At 43.8% G+C, this 18585-nt stretch overlaps 1 protein-coding gene across 3 annotated transcripts in view; it reads right to left on the reverse strand.

The window, feature by feature from the left end:
• Positions 1 to 15920, reverse strand: part of mfn2 (mitofusin 2) — a 28624-nt gene extending 12704 nt beyond the window's left edge. The window contains exons 1-12 of one of the 3 annotated variants that reach the window (XM_084069073.1): positions 15628 to 15920; positions 12235 to 12416; positions 11249 to 11384; positions 10567 to 10729; positions 7768 to 7892; positions 7489 to 7597; positions 7125 to 7232; positions 4999 to 5152; positions 4559 to 4626; positions 4346 to 4467; positions 3923 to 4049; positions 2396 to 2500 (exon numbers count right to left, since the gene is read on the reverse strand). In XM_084069073.1, coding sequence (XP_083925199.1) covers positions 2396 to 2500; positions 3923 to 4049; positions 4346 to 4467; positions 4559 to 4626; positions 4999 to 5152; positions 7125 to 7232; positions 7489 to 7597; positions 7768 to 7892; positions 10567 to 10729; positions 11249 to 11384; positions 12235 to 12412 — 1395 coding nt within the window. In that variant the 5' untranslated portion in view covers positions 12413 to 12416; positions 15628 to 15920. Of the gene's footprint in view, positions 1 to 2395; positions 2501 to 3922; positions 4050 to 4345; positions 4468 to 4558; positions 4627 to 4998; positions 5153 to 7124; positions 7233 to 7488; positions 7598 to 7767; positions 7893 to 10566; positions 10730 to 11248; positions 11385 to 12234; positions 12417 to 13844; positions 14101 to 14311; positions 14823 to 15627 lie in introns of those variants that run through there. The other 2 variants (XM_084069074.1, XM_084069075.1) reach the window with 2 other exon arrangements.
• Between the last annotated feature and the right edge of the window lie 2665 nt (positions 15921 to 18585).

The following is an 18585-nucleotide window of genomic DNA, read 5'->3' on the forward strand; positions in this document are numbered from 1 at the left end:
CTGACAACTTTTAATGGTTTGTGAGCTTGTAGATGGGCTACTTTCACTAGTTTTGCTTCTGAGGAGATGTACAATTTCTTCATTGGTAAATGGTTTGTGAACGAGTGATCTTAGTGTTAGTGAAACAGGGGCTTGGGTCATGACAGAAGGCAAGAGTTTGTGATCCTCAACAGACAATATCAGCCTGGACAAAGCTATAGCACTATAGGTAGTGTTGCAGCTACCTAAGAGTGCCTCACGACCACAAGGTTGCTGGTTCAAGCCTCACTTGATGCACACTCATTTAAGTTGAATTGCAAAAAACATGACTCAATCTATTCCGTTTCCATGGCTCTCTCTCTCTCTCTTCAATCTATTCCGTTTCCATGTCTTTCTCTTCAATCTATTCCGTTTCCATGTCTCTCTCTCTGTCTCTTCGATCTATTCCGTTTCTATCTTCAATCTATTCCGTCTCTCTCTCTCTCTCTCTCTCTCTCTCTCTCTCTCTCTCTCTCTCTCTCTCTCTCTCTCTCTCTCTCTCTCTCTCTCTCTCTCTCTCTCTCTCTCTCTCTCTCTCTCTCTCTCTCTCTCTCTCTCTCTCTCTCTCTCTCTCTCTCTCTCTCTCTCTCTCTCTCTCTCTCTCTCTCTCTCTCTCTCTCTCTCTCTCTCTCTCTCTCTCTCTCTCTCTCTCTCTGACCCCTAATTGCTCACAGGCCCTCATTGGAAACAAGACCGCAAGGACTTTCATGAACTGACCTTTTAAAGGAATTATCATTTCTCTTTCTCTCTCCTGGCCCCATATTATCGCTGCTTGCAGCTATATTTTACTATTGCTTTTTCTAAATAAATATTCTAATTATCGAAACTGACGTCATGTGTGGTCTCCCCTTTGTCTGGCTGTATTTTAAGTCATAACAACACACACGTGACAGTTGACCTACATGCAAGGACATTCAGGGACAACACTATCTGACAACCAATGATAACACTAAAACTAAACTGAAACCAAAAAAGGTGCTGTATTTCATCACTGTTGGGCAGAAAACTTGTATCTCAATGTTACATCTTTTTATGTTGTTTCATAAATACATTTTTATATCTATTTTATACTTATGTCATATGACATTGTTACACAAAAGTAGCGGAAATAGCAGATCTTCACTATTTTTTAATTATTTTTTTCACCTATAATGACATACCTAAAATAGGGACACCAGGTTAAAGTTGTTGTCTGTCTGTGGGTTTTATAAATTATAAATATATGTAATCTATGTTAAGTAAGTATTAAAAAGAGCTTGTGATTAAATAATAATTACATTGGATCCATTGGAACACAGTGTTCTGTGTTAACTAGCTAATGGAACATTAGCCGATTGGAGATAAAAGATCCTTGAAGGGGAACCTGACTGACACAACAGCATGGAACAGGAAGGGGTAAAAGCCAAAATACCTGAAAATGATTATTTAAAAAATATATACAGTATATTATGTTGTATTATTTATTATTAGATTATCATTGTAACACTTCCAGAATTCAATTCATACTTTGATGGTGCCAGACCAACAAAAATCAACATTGCAAACATAGTGAAAAGCATAAACAAGCATTAGAACACACTTTGATGCTAAATAGATCTTTTGACATAGAGAAATATCTACAAAAGATTCATTTAGTACAGTTGACCTGCAAAAAAAGAAAAACTGCCTTAAATGCTGTTGTGTTCCTTTACTTGTTTGTGGCTTTGTATTTTTCGATTTGATGCTTTGGGGAACCATTTCTTTATTTTATTTTAGCTTAATAAATATATAAAATACGTCAATTGAAGTGGTGCTCCTTACATTTCTAACAGGGAGGACCAGCGCTCGTCATGGAAAGCGTTCGACATGAACGCGAGCATTCAACACAATGTCTTTGAACCTAGTCAACAGGTGCTCACTAGGTGAAAGGCCGCAGCACAGAGCACAATGAGGAGTGTATGAGGTTAAGAGAGGGCAGTAGGTTGTCAATGACAGCCAGGTCAGGACAGGACAGGACAGGACAGTAGTAGAGGGTTTTCTAAGTGTGGTGTCTCCATGATTTGAGCCCTTCCACTACACAGATGGCTAATCTGGGATTAGCAGGTAAAGGAAGAAGAATTGTCAATGAGAGAGTGTGTGGCCACTGGCTTATTGCAATGTTGTCCCACATTGCACGGACAGAAAAACCTGTTTATCCCCGATCGCTTCAAAAAACATTCAGAGCAGCATTTATGTAATTTCTATTATTTTTTTGTATTTGATGGGAATCCTTATCCAAGTCTCAATATTTGGTTTAGTGGGATTATGTAAAGTGCATGGTAGAGGCGTATCATTCCCACCCCTCATCAAGAACAATAAGGTTTACATACAAACTTGCACGAATTGTGTTCCAACTCACATTCTTGTAGACCTTCAGCACCACTTGCGAGGGGTGGAAGTCCATATGGAAGTCGTCTACCAGCACGTACAACTTCCTTATCTCCTCGGCCATGCTGTTGGACACCTACGTGCAAACAAAGAGTAAGAGTCACAGTTTGTGAAAATAAATAAAAGAAGAAGAAAAAACACCAGCTCTTACATTTTTTTAAACATAGACCCAAAGCATGTGTGGCAAAAATGGTGGATACATTTTATTAGCTTGGGGGTGGACACACAACATTTGTCACATACTAGTTTTGTCCACAGGGCTTTTGTGAAACAAAAAGATGCCAGCACACAAGGAACAAGGCCACCACATAATGTATGGGTACAAAATGCCTGCCAACTACAGCAAAACATTACTTTGAGCTCAGATAATTCAAGATGGAATGGAGACCAAATAAAGAGCTTGCTGGACTACAAAATGTTTAAATAAAAAAAAATGTGTCCCCAGTTTTCCATTTGTCTCTGAAAAGCCAATGAAGCGGTGCTGTAATGGTTAACCCATGAATGTGAAACTACATCCCTTACTCCTTGCACTTTGTTTTAGCAGTTGCCGTCAGTGACAGTGACACTGTCCTTATTCTCGGTGTGTATGGCAAAATAGCTTGACCTCAAAAATATTTATCAGGTTGATGTAATTGCGGCCATTGACCGTATGGGTGTGTCAGACTGGTGCTTTATGGCCATCAATTGAGAATTGCGTGAACATGGAGAGAGATAGAAATAGACGCCCTTATTTGAACTTTCTCTGTCAATAGGTGTTGTATAGTAAATACTGCCACCATGGCCACACTGTTCTAACTCATTTATTTCCAAGTTTACACACACAGATACAGTACCTCCCCAGGATGACTACACACAAACCAAAATAGAAACCAAATATAAGCCAAACCGATTGTCTTTTCAAAGGGAATGTGATCTAGGGCACTCGGGTTGCGCAGGGGTAAAGTTCCTGCCCACCCGCGGAGGCTAGGGTTCGAATCCTCCACAGTGCATTCAGCCTGGCCAGGCAGGCAAACACAATTGGCTGTGTTCGTGGGAGGGAAGCCAGGTGGAGAGGGCCATCTATGTCGCTGCACTAGCGACTACTACAGGTTGGTGAGGACGCCCGTTCAGTGGGGAGCTGAAGTGGGAAGAACAGTGTGTTCCTCCGCAGGCATTACGTCCCCCCGATGACACTTCTCACTTTCAGGTAAAAAGAAGTGTACTGGCGGTGTCATGTGTATCAGAGGAGAGTCGAGACACATGCCCATCTATACCCTCCCTAACCAATCACCACTACAGTGCAAAGGCACTTGAGAATTGACAGAATGAATAAATTGGGAGAAAAAGGTGGTAGAAAATGAATGCCTGCTGGTGGCATGCAGACATAGCCTGGGACAAGACGAATCTGCGAGTGCAAAAAAAAAATGCACTCGCAGTGATATAGTCTGTCAACGCCAGGCTAATGCAGACCAAGTTGAGAGCTTTCGATGGTGTGTTGTTGTGACGGGCGAGCAGTCACCTCTTTCTCCACCTCCTCTGTGATCTTCTTGATCTTGGTTTTACAGTCCACGGTCAACAGGTCCAGCTGTTTGTCTATGAACTCCAGGCGATCCTGACGGTCCTCCCTGGTCTCTAGGCAGTGGACCCTAGGAGAGCATGGACGGACACATTTATCTATTTATTTAGGAGCACAGGAATGGTTAGGGTGACATGAAATGTAGTTTAATTTTCCCTAAAACCTTGTTTTTTATGCACCACGTACAGATTTACAGTGTACAAATGAAACCAAACGGACCCTTATAGGTCCATTTGGTACATTTCTACACTGTCCGAGTAAAATGTATGGAGATTCTTTACAGTGTATGCATACGTTTATTATTAAGGACATACTTTATATATTACATGTATGATTGTGTCAATCAGTCACAAGCCACGCCCTAACCTTTGCTCCTGAGCAGATATGTGTACGGAGTCCATTATTAGGCGCAGGGCTTCTGAGATCTGCTTGGCTCTCACTGTGTGCTGCTCAAACTTGGTCTTCACTGCAGACTGGGATATGCACTCCTAAGACAGCACAGTGCATCCAGAGGATTGTTACACAAGTTGAGGCACTAGACATGTACGGTGCCATTAATTTCACATAGGACCAGCTTACCTCAAAGCGCCTCTCAAAGTTCTGGAACTCAAACATCCTGGCCTGGAACCCCTCTGCCAGGGCACCACCTGAAACAATACCACCATTGACTGTCACATACAAATACATCTAAAAGCTCACACAAGGAGGCTTGCATACTTTGTAATACAATGTACTGTCAGAGTTCAACTACGTATGTTAACCCATTTAGACCTGAGGCCGATTCTAAAAAGCCTTCTAAATCCTGACCTTTTTTTTTTTCTGAAAAACTTCAAATATTTATTCAAAAATAACAAAACTTTTAGGTTGCTATATACTGTACATAGTGAAAGGTATAGTTACAAACAGAGGTTCCTGCCCTAAATGGGTTAACGGAGCGTACGCCACACAAACATTAAAACCAAATTAATGGAAACATTCTACATGACATGTGAAACATCCGTGTCTCGCTCCATGCCCACCTGCTTCAGGCATTCCCTGGGCTTTCTGCACCCTGGCCTGTAGGACCTCCTTGGCGGACACAAAGAAGATGCGATCACTGGCCTGGGCTCTGTCCACCACGCCCAGCTCCTCCACCAAGAAGCTGCTGCAGCGATCCATGTGCTGCCTGCGGACCTGAGGGGACAACAGAGGAGGTGACGACGTCATGAGATTTGTTCCTACTAAACTATAATTCCTCTACAATTCCTCTATAATTCCCCCTACTATACCATCACCATCCCATCTCATGGGGTACAATGGCTGCACAAAATAGCACCTACGCAGAGATGTACCTGTGGCTACTGCCTTCACAGTGGAAAAATGTAGAACAGCAAAATCGTAATCTATTCAGGGACTGTTGGGCAATAATGAGGAAATACTGTATGTATCAAGTCGAGATTGTCTCAGAGAATGACAAGAACACTGTAAACATTACGATTGAAATCATGTGCCTATTTTATAGTGACACAAATAGAGTAGGCAGTTGCAGGACAATACAGACTTGAGGGCCATATTGTAGAGCCTTGTTCAAGTTCAGCAGCCCCAGACAGGCTCAGGAGCTACTACAGTCGTTCCAGGCAGCCCACTAAGCTGCTCTCACCTGGCTCCTTAATCTACTCCTCAAGCTGTCTCATCACCCCTGAGCTCATTGACTCATAAGGGGGACTTATACTTGGTTGTGCACCGGTGTTGCACAACCAAGTATAAATCAGGCATTTACAACTCTGAAAGAAACCAGAGCATGTGGCAGAAGCCTATTTCACACGTGGAGCCAGCAACATCGCAGGGTTCAATAACCTGGGCTTTCATCATCCACACATGGGTCTCGGGTACAAAAAAAAGTCCATGTCGAGTCTGTTTTTCCAAATGACCGTCATGGATTGAGAAGTCATCGTCCACGCAAGACTAGGCGTCTGGCACATGAAACTAAGCAGTGCAGGATGTAACCTCTCCGTCCAGTTTGAGTATTGGCTTTTGAATCGGACTTCGAGCTGCTCAGCAAAACCACTGGATTTGCAGAGTGGCTGCACCCACAAATCGACCTGCACATAATATGGCCAGTTCAATCGCCCACTGCTACTTTACTATGCTGGTCATTGATTGGGAGGGTTTTTTCCTGCATACTTTTCAGTTTGCTGATGACCTGGGCCTTCCATTTCTGAATTCACATTTGTGTAGGATGTCACTATGTCTGTTAATTTTGTCTCATCTACATAGCATAGTCATACATACAGAACCATATCCTAGTTGTGTGAGTGAAAGAAACAGACAAAAGGTCTGTTTGATGTGAGCTCAGCATCATCGATTAAAGGCTGCACAGAAGACACCAAGTCATGTATGGTGCAGCAACGAAAGGTGACCTTTAAGGTTCATGCGATGAGCAAACAGACACCTGTAACCAATACCAGAGCAGGTTGAGCGCCAAACATACCTCAGACCGTCAACACTGTTCTGTCCCTTCCCAAACACTTAACACCTTCCCAGGGTTCAACACTGCCCCTTCCCCTACATTTAACCCCTTTCCAGGGTTCAGCTACTCCACAGATTTATAGCAAATAATGCTAATAGCTTATCAGTCATCTGTCTTTTTAGGGTTGATAAGCAGACGGGCTAACTATAGCTTCACTGCTCTAGCCTACTCTACAGGCTAAGAATAGCCAAGTTGCAACGTAGCTATTGAATGGTCTGAATGGTCATTCCCGCCAATGCAACAAGTGAAGGCAAAGTCCCACCAATGCACTTGAGTAGCAGGGAGGGACCTATGATTCTTTTTTTTCTTCGGTTTTAACAGCTCTAATTGATAAAAGTACTTCAACTTAGGTAGAAAATAAGGAAAGTGCCAACTGCCAACATGCTGTCACTTTCAGTTCCTCAGAAATAAAAAACAACCTCACCAGCATACTTTTGTGATTAAACAAGGTTGTGGGATTTGATTGGTGATCAATAGGACAACCACAGTGACATCCTGTATTCCTGTAACTTCCTTTTAAGAGCCACACAAATACTGGAGGATGGCTAGGGCTCTTTAATTCAAGGCATCCTTGTCCAGCATCTGGACACTAATCCTGTTCCTCAGTAATATAACTGGTGTTAAATGCTAACTCACCTCCTCCATGTATTCAGGCTCGGAGGCCGAAGCGTCCCAGCGATTGTTCAGGATGAAGATGTTAGGACTGGAGAGACGCTCGTTGACTTTGTGAAAAAATGATTTCTCCTATGGAAAGACACAGAATACACATTTTGGATAAACAAACATTAAAATGCTATGTCGGACTGATCAAGCAATGGTAAAATCGTAACATCCGGAACACCTTAAATAGCTTCGAATGGTAAGAAAATAAATTGTCATATTATGTTGCGTCCGTAAGGGTCCATTTGGTTTCTTTTGTACACCAAGAAAGAATTTACACGCAGGATTTTGTGTATCGGCATAACATTATCAAGGTTTGACAAGGGTGCAAGCAACTCACAGTCTGCATGAGCGTGGACTCAGAGTTGGCCACCAGAACAAACACATCTGCATCCAGGCAGAACTTGTCGATCCAGCTGTCCAACTCAGTGGTGACATCGATACCTGGGCTGTAGAGGAAAATACTGGCTCAGTTTGACTGTCAACAAACGATGCACGGTTGAGAAGACAATTGTTTGTATGCATGGATGATGGCATGAGAGACTGAAACAAGACCTGCATCTGGCCCAAACTAGGGTTTGTCTAGAAGTGCCAGTATGGTGTTGAGTGTCCAGCTCACCTGTCCACAAGGACTAGGTCGTCCCTGAGCAGGGCACACTTTCCTTTGGGCCACATGACACACACCAGGCTGCCTGCGTCCAGGTCCTTGTCCTGGTGAAGGGCATGGGCCAAATGGTTCACCGTCTGCAGATGGAGAGGGGAGGGAGACAAAGGTTCATGAGAGCATTCTAACATTGAGAATATTTCATTTGGAGACATTACTGGAAAAGTGCAGAGGCAACTATCTATGTAAGCAGGCCAACGGTAAAGCAAATTCTGGGTTATCGTTTACCTCCATTCTTAATTAATATGATAAGCTGCGATCTGGGAGGCGATATACAATACCCAGACCCCCAACGTGTTGACAATTGATATTATCCATATGAATTATTAACCTAATATTTGACGTAATCTCAACAAGGAATTGCAATGTCTTCTCATGAAAATGTTCCATATATGCTCTTTCATGTTGTATTTGCATCTTTTAGTTATAGCTGAATGTGTATTTAATCTATCTTGTCCGAGTTCATACACTGTAGGTCATGTGATGTCAGGAGGGAGCATGGGAATTCATGAACTATTGCTTCTGAGCTGCCACAACCTTTGAAATTGGACTTTAGAAAATTGATTCTGGACAGGGTTCTCACATACAGTAGATGTGGACAATGACACAAGCAGAAATGAACCAGGTGGGCAGACTATGATGCAATGTGTGTCTCAGTTTGACCTGGATACAAAACATGGATCCATATTTACAAGACTTTACAAGATTTCAAATGACAGATTACTACTGAGGCAGAAATAGATTACCATCAATTACACTGGGCTCAACCTACCCTGATATCAGGATTATAAAGGTCTGTCCTTATACACCGGGGTGTTTCTTTCTTGCAATTAAAATATATATTTTTCAAACTGATGTTCCTGACATGAGTACGTTCACACAATTTGTATACAGAACAAGGTTGACCGGTCCGAGCTTCCAAGCTGCAAATAAAGGCTTCAACCTGTATGAATGCGGAATCAACTATAATATACGAATAGTTGCTGCAAAATATTCGCTGGAAAGTATGACATTTTTGTAGCGTTTACTTGTCACACCCCTGATGTGTAAAGGCCTTACCAGTGACATAAAATAACTGAGACTTCTGCAGACACTGGGTGCAGGGAACGCAGTTGGATGACCTGGCCTACATATTGGACCTGGTGGAATGCAGATACAGATATGAACCTAGAGTCTGCTAGCTCAAGTTGCCATATTTGTGTCTATGTTTGGAAATTGGCTCTGTCAAGTGTGGTCATGTGAGTCTGTCAGTCAAGACAGACAGGTGTGCCAAACGTGGGCCATGCATTAACATATGAGAAGTGGGTCATATCTGGGACACACGTGAACTATGAGCGCATGGAAATGGGATAGCAGTGAGCATACTTTATGAAGTCTGTTCGGCAGTTTTGGACGGACAACCGCCTATCTGACCGACTCGACGCCAGGCACTGCACTACCTCGGGTCGTCTGTGACGCACGTGCCAAATTTTAAGTCGGTTAAACGGTTCTCGAGATATGTGAACTACAGACGTACAGAGATTTTGCGCATTTATTGTAAGATGGGTTCCCAAATTGTCTTTGTAAACAATTAAAATGATTTCCTCTCAAAGTTGGTGGAACAAAAATAAATAATGCATCTATTACATTTAGAAAACAAACATGTTATTTTACGCTGGACAAAAGGAAACAACTGAAGAAGGCAAACTGAAAGTGAACTAGACTACAGCCAATATCAATGAGCTCAATACTAGCCTGGGACCAGACGAATCTGCGAGTGCAAAAATAAATTGCACTCTGCGATTTGGGTCTGGCACCGCTCCATAGAGAATCCATTTCCTGCTCCAGAAGACGTGGGTAACCAATCAGGGCCCAGTATTCGAATATGGGAGACTGTAATTGGTAGTTGGCTGTAGGTCTAACCAATTGCGTCGAGGGCCATTGTTTTGATCCCGCCCCTTGGGAAAAAAAGACTTCCTCATGAGCATCAGACTCATATCCACACAGTGATATAGTCTGGCTACGCCAGGCTAGCTCAATACATCTGAAAAGACATGGTTGACTCTAAGTCAGCAGTTGAGCAGTATAACAAGCATGGCGGGTTGACAGCTTTCTCCTCTATGTCCAATCCATAGCATGGACTTAACAGAAAAACATGTGTGACAGATCTGATGATACTCCTTAAACAAACAGCGACAAGTCAACGGAGCTCTGACTGTTTATCAAGTCACTTTGCTGTGGGTACTGTATATACCGGGACCCTGAGGTCCTCCCTGTGACTTGTACTGATTACTGGCTTGATCTATTACTTACAGTGAACAATAAAGTTTAACTACAGTTGAGTTTTTTCAATATCACATATAGATATGAACTAACCCAAACTGATATTGCATAAGAATTACAAAAACTAAGCAACCCATTGGGCAATGGGTATGTCCTGTCCTCCATCATGTTTGCATTAAAACATTACAACAGACAAATAGAATAAACAGTGCAACAACTTTAACCACACAAATCCTAGTGTCCATATTCTGAGCATGTCATAACTCATAATAGGCGAACATTTGGCTAAATTCAAAATCTGCGAACATTCGGTAAAAATACAGATCTACAAGCACACAACATGTCAAGTTGCGACACATTCAAGCTTGTAGCTATTTTCACTATTTGACCTAGTTTGTGTTTAAGTGGTTAAACACAGTAGAGAGAGACAGCTACTTCAGTGGGAAGGGTAGAAAGAGAGTGGGGAAAAAACGTTTTTGTCGACAGGCTCACCTTGATGTTCTTCCTCTCCTCTGAGCCCTCAGTGAGCAGGAAGGCCTCATTACCGTCTGTACCTTCCACCCGCAGGAAGCAGTTGGTGGTGTGTCCAATGCCCGAGGGCAGCACTTTATCACACAGCATGGCGTTGATCACAGAGCTCTTCCCGTTACTTGTCCTAATGGGAGAGACAACATTTTCACTATACGTTACAGTAAGTCTTCTACTGGCACTTGTCTGACCTTCTAGGATAACAGCAGCACTGTCTGAGCACTATGGCTCTGACCTTTTATTCTTTACTATTGGTTCCCTGTCATGTCGTTCTACCAGCAGGAACTGAAGCTTACGACCTTGTCGTAATTTGCTATGAGCATCAGCTCCATGAGTCTACTGTAATTTAGCCATGTAACTGGTTTGGTTTCTCTCCTGCAGAGCTAAAAGCTCACAACGCATTGTATCGCAACACATGACCTCTAAAATGGGGCGCCAGGTTGAAAGTGGTAATAAGTCATAAGTCATTTTGTATAGCATATATTGCAAAATTATGTGGTTGTCGCAAAATACTGAGGCACACCTGGATTTGTCTCATGGCACAACAGTGTCCCTCAGCACACCGTTTTGGACCTACTGCTCAACAGAATGTATACAGTTTAACAGGAAATGTGGGATGAATGGACCTTGACCTTGAAATCAGTACCTTCCGAAGAAGACCACCTTCATGTGCCTGCGGGCCAGAACCTCTCCGATACCAGACACCTTGGACAGGTAGCCCCGGACCTCCTGGACCTGCTCTTCTGTGGTGACTGGGTCCAACTCATCGTTCTTATGTGTGTCTGCAATGTGAAGGAGAACAGAACACAAAGTCAAAGAGAGAATAGACAAGCCTAGGCTATAGATCACAACAAGTCTTCCCAAAGGCATTTTAAACCGGGTTACATCTGAATTTGCATGGAATAATAAAGTGTGTTGCGGTGAATACACATACATGTCATTACACACATATATAAGCCTGCATTCTGCTGCTTACAACCCTGTTATTACTGAGAGGTTAAGTGCAATCATCAGACACAAGGTCGACCACATGCATTTAATTTGATCCAGCATACAGCACACGTGTATGTCATCCTGATGCCATTTCTTTTAGGTAATGCTTGTTTTGGTTCCCTCAACCTCCTGACTATGTGCAAGGTTCGACAACAAATGGATGACTCGGCCCGCGCCAGTGGCCTTGCACATTGAGAAGTGTGCAGTGCAGTCTGAGTTGGCAAGCCGTGGTGGACAGAATAGGTTATAACATGAACCCAAACGAGCGCTCCCTCCACACCAATCACAGCGATTTGGGTGTACGCTTTGTATTTTGGCTTCGGAATTGCACACACATGGAAAGCACATGCTGGTCTTGCTCCTCTCTGACTGCAAACAATTTGCCTAAAGCAAGTGTATGCTGTCAAGGGTTTATGATTGAGACATTTTCCCTACCCTTGTTTACCAAAGATTTTTTTTTATTTCTTGCCTTCAACAATGGCACACATAATGATCATGTAAACCGTGATATCATTTGCACTGTTCAATTCTTAAGTGCACACAAATGGCCACCCATGGGCATTTCAAAGTAGAACAGTGTTATATCTGTTTTCAACATTGATTCCATGGATCAACGGAGAGAGAGAGAGAGAAACCCACCTTCTAGAAAGGACGAACTCTCCTTGATGTAGGCACCCAGCTGTTCGAAGATACCATTGATCTTCTTCTTGGCTGTGACAAAGTGCTTGAGCGGCGACGCATTCACCTCCGCCATCAGTCTCTTGTCCTTCTTGCTGTGGATAACGTTGGAGTTGGGTCGTGGGAAAACCAGAGACATGGCACTGAGCAGAATATAGAGCACAACAAGAAAAATACATGAAATGTAGTATGTTTTTAAAACTTTCTGAAAGCACACAAAGACAAAAAGATTGCCATTATAGAAGTAGTGCAAATTACTTGTCTAGAAGACCAATGGTCTTGGCTTCACCTTTGCATATAGGCTATATTGAAATGGCCAAATGTATGGATCCAGTACAAAACAAAGCAACACACACTAAGCCATTATCTCCAACTATTATGTCCACTTAAAACTGCTTTTAATTTACTCACTGAGTGGACCTCTAGATACTAGCTGTTAAATGTAAAAGGCTGAATGGCCAAAAACGGCAGGCCTATGGCTAGACAATGCACATTCACAAACTCATATGTACGTGCTGGCTTCCCATGATGGGAATGAAAAAGACAGGATGTTTCCAGAGCTCTTCTCACAGCCTACTACACTGACTGAAAGATCCCCGAGGAGTAGTTCAAGGAGCACAATGAGCTTACAGTGTGTTGTTGTGAGCTTGTAAATCTGCTATTTTTGACCAATTTGAAAATTGCAAAATTTTCAAAAAAAAAAAAAAGTTTTTGTCTATGACATGCCATAGTTAAAGTGATTAAATCACATTTTGCACTGTCATCAGTCAACAAATGATAGAGGTGCAAGGCTACCTCAAACCAAACCAAGTGCAAGACTTTGCAGTCGTACGTGCAGCGGTACCGCTACCCAACTGTCCTGCCAAATGACCGTCTGCCATGCGAAAATCTTTGGCTACAACACACAGTGTCAGGTCTCCGTCCCACTTTGTCACCATGAGCCATAAGTGGCAACTGTGAATGAAAATATATATTGTATATATATATATTGTATATATATATATATATATATATATATATATATATATATATATATATATATGTATGTATATATGTATATATGTGTGTGTATATCTATACACACACACACACACACACACACACACACACATATATATATGTGTGTCATCAACAGCACAATTGTGTTCTGCAAATAAAAAATTGGGTTGTATTTGTCTATAATGGGCATATCAATAGACCTATACAGTACATGATTTAATGTCTAATATCAGATTAGTACTAGTAGTATAGTTGATAAGTCAGGTAAGCTAAAAGCAGTCTACTGGATGGTCATGGTCACACCAACACCTGTTTGTGGGTCACCTTCACGTCAAAGTGGGGCAATGGGCATTCAGTTTCAACAGTTGTCTTCAACTCAAACATGCCTTGTTCACAAGTCCAACGTTTTAAATGACTGCCAATTATATCAACATAGCTAAATATTTGCTTCATCCGGCCACACGACACCAAAGCTGTTGAATCTGTATTTGTTTCATAGCAAAAGAACTGTGATCTATAACTTATATGCCACTCTAAATTGCATTTTCAATAAATGAATTGTTCCTCCTCACCCAAATATGAAAGACACTCCTCTTCTGATTAAAAGATTGTGATCCTTGAGAAACCGTTTTTTGGTGACTGTTCTGTTATGCTTTCCACAGCAGAATAATAAATCCCCAAATGAGATGTTGTTAGATGTTATAAAGCGTCTTGTATCTATATTATCCCATCAAGGACCTGGAGGTCTGGGGTCTCTCTGAGTCTGAGCTGCTTCGTTACTACAGGGCAGGCAATGCTGTTCAACACCACAGTCAAATCCTCAGTGTTCATTTAACTCAGAGAGTGTGCCAAATGGAACCAAAATGGACCATTAGGGTTCCATTTGTGCATCTGTGCACTCTTGGGAGTGGAATGAGGGGGCCCAGCCCCCTTTAAAATCTGGCCAAGCCACTGACAGTGTAATAAGATACATACTGACTACTACATACACTAAGAACAAATGCATTGTACAGGAGGAGTATCCGTTAAATAAACTTACCTTCCTGGGCTCAAGCAAACGATGTATACAGTAAACCAGAAAAAACGCCAAAACAATTGATGGTTAACACAAAGAAGACGATGTGGGCATTATTTCCACCCAGCAGCACCCAGACAGCAGTGACCTTTCACACAAATCCCAGAGAGAGGATGCCGGTTTTTTAATAATTATCTCAATGATGTTTTCACTTAAAAAATTAAACCAGGGTTAGGTATAGTATATCGCTCGTTCTGAGAAAAACTACGGAAGGATCCGAGAGTTAAGAGGAGGATAGAAAGTAGCCTTTTAACACAGTCACGCTTTCACAGACGAAGGACGGGATGACAGCTGCTCCCTGGTTTGGAATAAAATGTATCTTTCACGATCAATAAGTACATGACATGTAATCCTTCGTAAAAGTAATCTATGTAATCGATATCACCCACATTAAATCAAAATGGGACCTAAAACCCCATTATGTAATCATCTGTCCTCTATGTAACAGCCCTGCTATCACTGCTGACCGACACTAGCCCGCAGTGCTAAAGACTGGTGGTGGTTCGTGTACGTCGTCGTACGACGGCATCGCGCACCCGAAAAATAGCCGATCTACAAGCTCACAGCGCGTTGCGGACATCACGCGCTGTAAGCTTGTAGATCATCTATTTTCACCGTCGTACGACGAAAATGATAAGCATGATAAAAAAAAAGTAGCCACCTACCGTCCACTTCCTGTTAGCTAGCCCTGATACACGACTGTCATGGATGAATTTCAACCTGTTGTTTGCACTCTCCTTCTTTGGCCCGTACATCTACATAAACGTTCAGATTTCAAATATAAAGTTCTCACCTCATGGCCACGGATGTTACAATTCTACTCGGGCCATCAGAAGTACCTCTATATTCCGTATTGTTCAATAAAAAGCCTTTTAATCCGATGAGTGGCTATTTTCTCCGTATTTTCGCCATTCGCCTTCAACTACGCGGCCCTATCGGTTGGGGTGTGTACTGCACTCTGATACATTATAACTCTATGAGAAAATGGCCACCGATCGGATTACAATGCTTTTTATTGAACAATACGGAATATAAGGGTACTTCTGAGGGCCCTTACAGAATTATAACATCCATGGCCATGGGGTATGCACTTTATATTTGAAATCTGAACATGTATGTAGATGTACGGGCCATAAATGGAGAAAGTGCAAACACCAGGTTGAAGTTTCATCCATGACGGTCGTGACAGACGACGGCTATGGCTAACTGTTAGCATGTGTGTGGAGACAACGGGCTAACTGACTAATAATAATAATACATTAAGGTTTCTGTGGACTCACCGTGGATGGAGGACTGATTTGTCACCAGTCTGCTTCTTCTTGCATCTTTGGTCCCAAAACTATGTTTATTGTTCTCAAGCTAACGTTGTACTAGGTTTAGTATTACTACCGGACGACGTTACGTTCGCTTATTCGTCTGCCAAACATCACACAGTTAGACATTAACATGTAAAGCTATTACATAACGCTGAGTAATAGCAACAGACTGAATAACTGTTTTATGAAGATGTTTATCATAAAAAAAACTGGCTGCTTCTGCGTCGCTCGCGCTCTACCTGTCAAAAAACAGAAACGCTGCTTCAGTGTTGCCAGATTATGCGAGAGAAATAAGCAACCAGGTCTATGAAAACAAGCCCAAAAGAAGCGACTATAGCTATTTGAAAATAGCCGATCTACAAGCTCACAACGTTGAGAGCTTGTAGATCGGCTATTTTCAAAGAAAACTCTTGGAAAAAAGTGAAATGTATGAATATTTTCAAACTCACAAAATCTTGTATGGGGGGACGGGGGGTCTCTGGCACAAAATATTTTCAGAAGGTTGGATCAACTAACTACAAATACATAGTAATTTGGGGGTACTTGACATGAAAATGTTTGAGAACCACTGGTTTTAATTAACACCATTAGGAAACAAGTCCAAATAAGCAGATACACTTTAGAAACAAGCCCAAAAAAACGCAACCCGCAAATAACATTCACAGAAACAGAAGCCCAAAGCCGCTTATAATGAAAGGACATGGCAACGCTGACGCTGCTTCTTCGTTGCTTTTCGTTTCGTTAGTTTTTCTCCTTCGTGCGTTCGCTGCTTTTCCTATACAGTGTGCTGTTGCCATCTGCCGGCGGTTGTTCGGGGGTAAACTTGTCATAAACCATACATCAGCCCATACATTTCGGCCATTTGAAAATGCCGATCTACAAGCATTCATTTTGAGCTTGTAGATCTGCTATTTTCAAATGATTATACATTTTATACATTTGAAAAGTTTGTTTCTGCAGTTGGCATTTAACATTGTTGATGTAATTCATTGCATGTGCCGCTGTGTGTACTAGCTATATAGTAGTAAGTGTACCCTGTTGGATGGGTCTGTAGACTGGTAGTGACCCACCATGGTGAATCTTGGCCACGCCCCCAAATCACTCCCCCACCCAAGCGAACTTTGCCAGCCCGACTGCAAGCAAGGTTCTCTTAGTCCCTTATGCCAAGCGTATGAGAACAAGCTCACACAAAGTTCTACGAAAGTTCGAGGTTTTCTGCGGGATTCAACTTAGCTCAATAACGACGAGTCGGATCTCGGTCCACTGAGTATCCCCGGACTTCTTTCTCTCCCTCATATCCCCGCTGTGTTTTTCCCGGCGCGGAAAACACAGCCTTCTACGCACGCTAAGCTAACCACGCTAGCTTCCCCCGTTAACCTCGCTAACAGCTAGCGACCTAGTTTAGCTTCTTCTGGCTCAGTGGCTCGTCGCTTAGCTCGCCACCTCCTTCTCTTCGATGGATCTACGAGAGCGTCTTACCGTCTCCGATCGCCGACACCGGGGAGCCAGCGTGGATCTTCCCATGCGACGCTGCGGCATCCGCTCCTGTTTCCAGCCCTTAGATGACTGGGATACACACGATCACTGCGTCGTCTGCCTAGGCTTTGCCCATGCGGACACCGCAAACTACGAGCAACACCCGAGTTGCCTCAATTGTGCTAACCTCCACCCATCAGAGCTTCGGAGCCGCCTCAACAGAGCCCAGAGGTTCTATCGACCACCACGTGACCTGTACGAGGAACAGGAGGAGTACGACGATGACCGCCGCTACTTCTCCTCCCGGCGATCGGCGGACCGACCGGCCGCTAGCCGGAGTGCGCGGGCTCTGGATCCACCGGAGCGGGGTGGGTTGAGTCCTTCCTTACAGGCTCCCCGCTCCCGCTCTCCTATGAGGGGGGACAACAGGAGCGCCAAGCCTCTCGTGGCTTCCCCACGGGAGGGACGCGGCGACGACACGAAGCGTCGAGCGCCCTCCTGCTACTCTACTTCTTCCGACGACGAGGATGAAGATTACGTCCCCTCTCGTCGGTATCGTCGGTCTCGTCGGTCTCGTCGGTCTCGCCGCCGCGACTACGACGGTGAGCATGGCTACCAGTCCATCGATGAAGTCGAGGAGGGAGAAATCGTCCTCCATGACGCACGCGCCACCGCGGACCACCACTCCCCGGCCCTCGGTCCACCTCAGGCTGGGACCCCTCACACTGCAGCTCTGTCTGCGGAGGCCGAGGAGACGGCTACAGCCCAGGCTGACAGCGCGCCTCCACCTGCTGACCACACAAATTGTGAGGCCTCGCTGCTGGACCTCTATAAACAAGCCTCTGTCAGGTGTGGTCTCAAGTGGCCTGCTGATGAAGCCAAGGAGGCCCCGACTAACTCCTCGGAGTGGCAGGGACTCGACTCGATGAAGAAGATCTTCAAGAAGAGCAAACTTCCCTTGGCTAAGGGCTTTGGCGCAGGCCTCGCCGCGACGTGGGACTCGCCTGTAGCCCCCAACGCTGATCCTAAAAAGCTGGGTTTTAATATCGACTGTGCGGGAGCGAGCGAGCTCGGCCTCACCACCTTCCCGCCCATGGACCGCAGTTTGGCTGTTTTTCTCCTGCACAGCCAGCCACAAGGCCAGAAGGCCCCCTTCTCCATGGCTAAAGAGCCTCCCTTCTTCACTGGCCTGAAGGACGTCGCTGGCTCCGCGGCCACCAAGGCGGTCTACAAAGCAACGGCGTCGGGCGCCAGGGCTCTCAACGCCGCTGCTCTACTGCAGGGGTCCTTGAAGGTACTCCTGGTCGAGGCTGGAGATGCCCCTACACCCCAGCAACTAGCTGAGATGCGACGCCTCACACAAGAAATCATTCTTCTTAACAAGCACTCCACAGAATGGGCTGGTAGAGTGCTTGGTTTATGCGTCACCCATGAAAGGACACGATG

Source organism: Gymnoscopelus microlampas (genome assembly GCF_963454915.1).
Source record: "Gymnoscopelus microlampas genome assembly, chromosome: 10".
NCBI classification, from domain to species: Eukaryota; Metazoa; Chordata; class Actinopteri; order Myctophiformes; family Myctophidae; genus Gymnoscopelus; species Gymnoscopelus microlampas.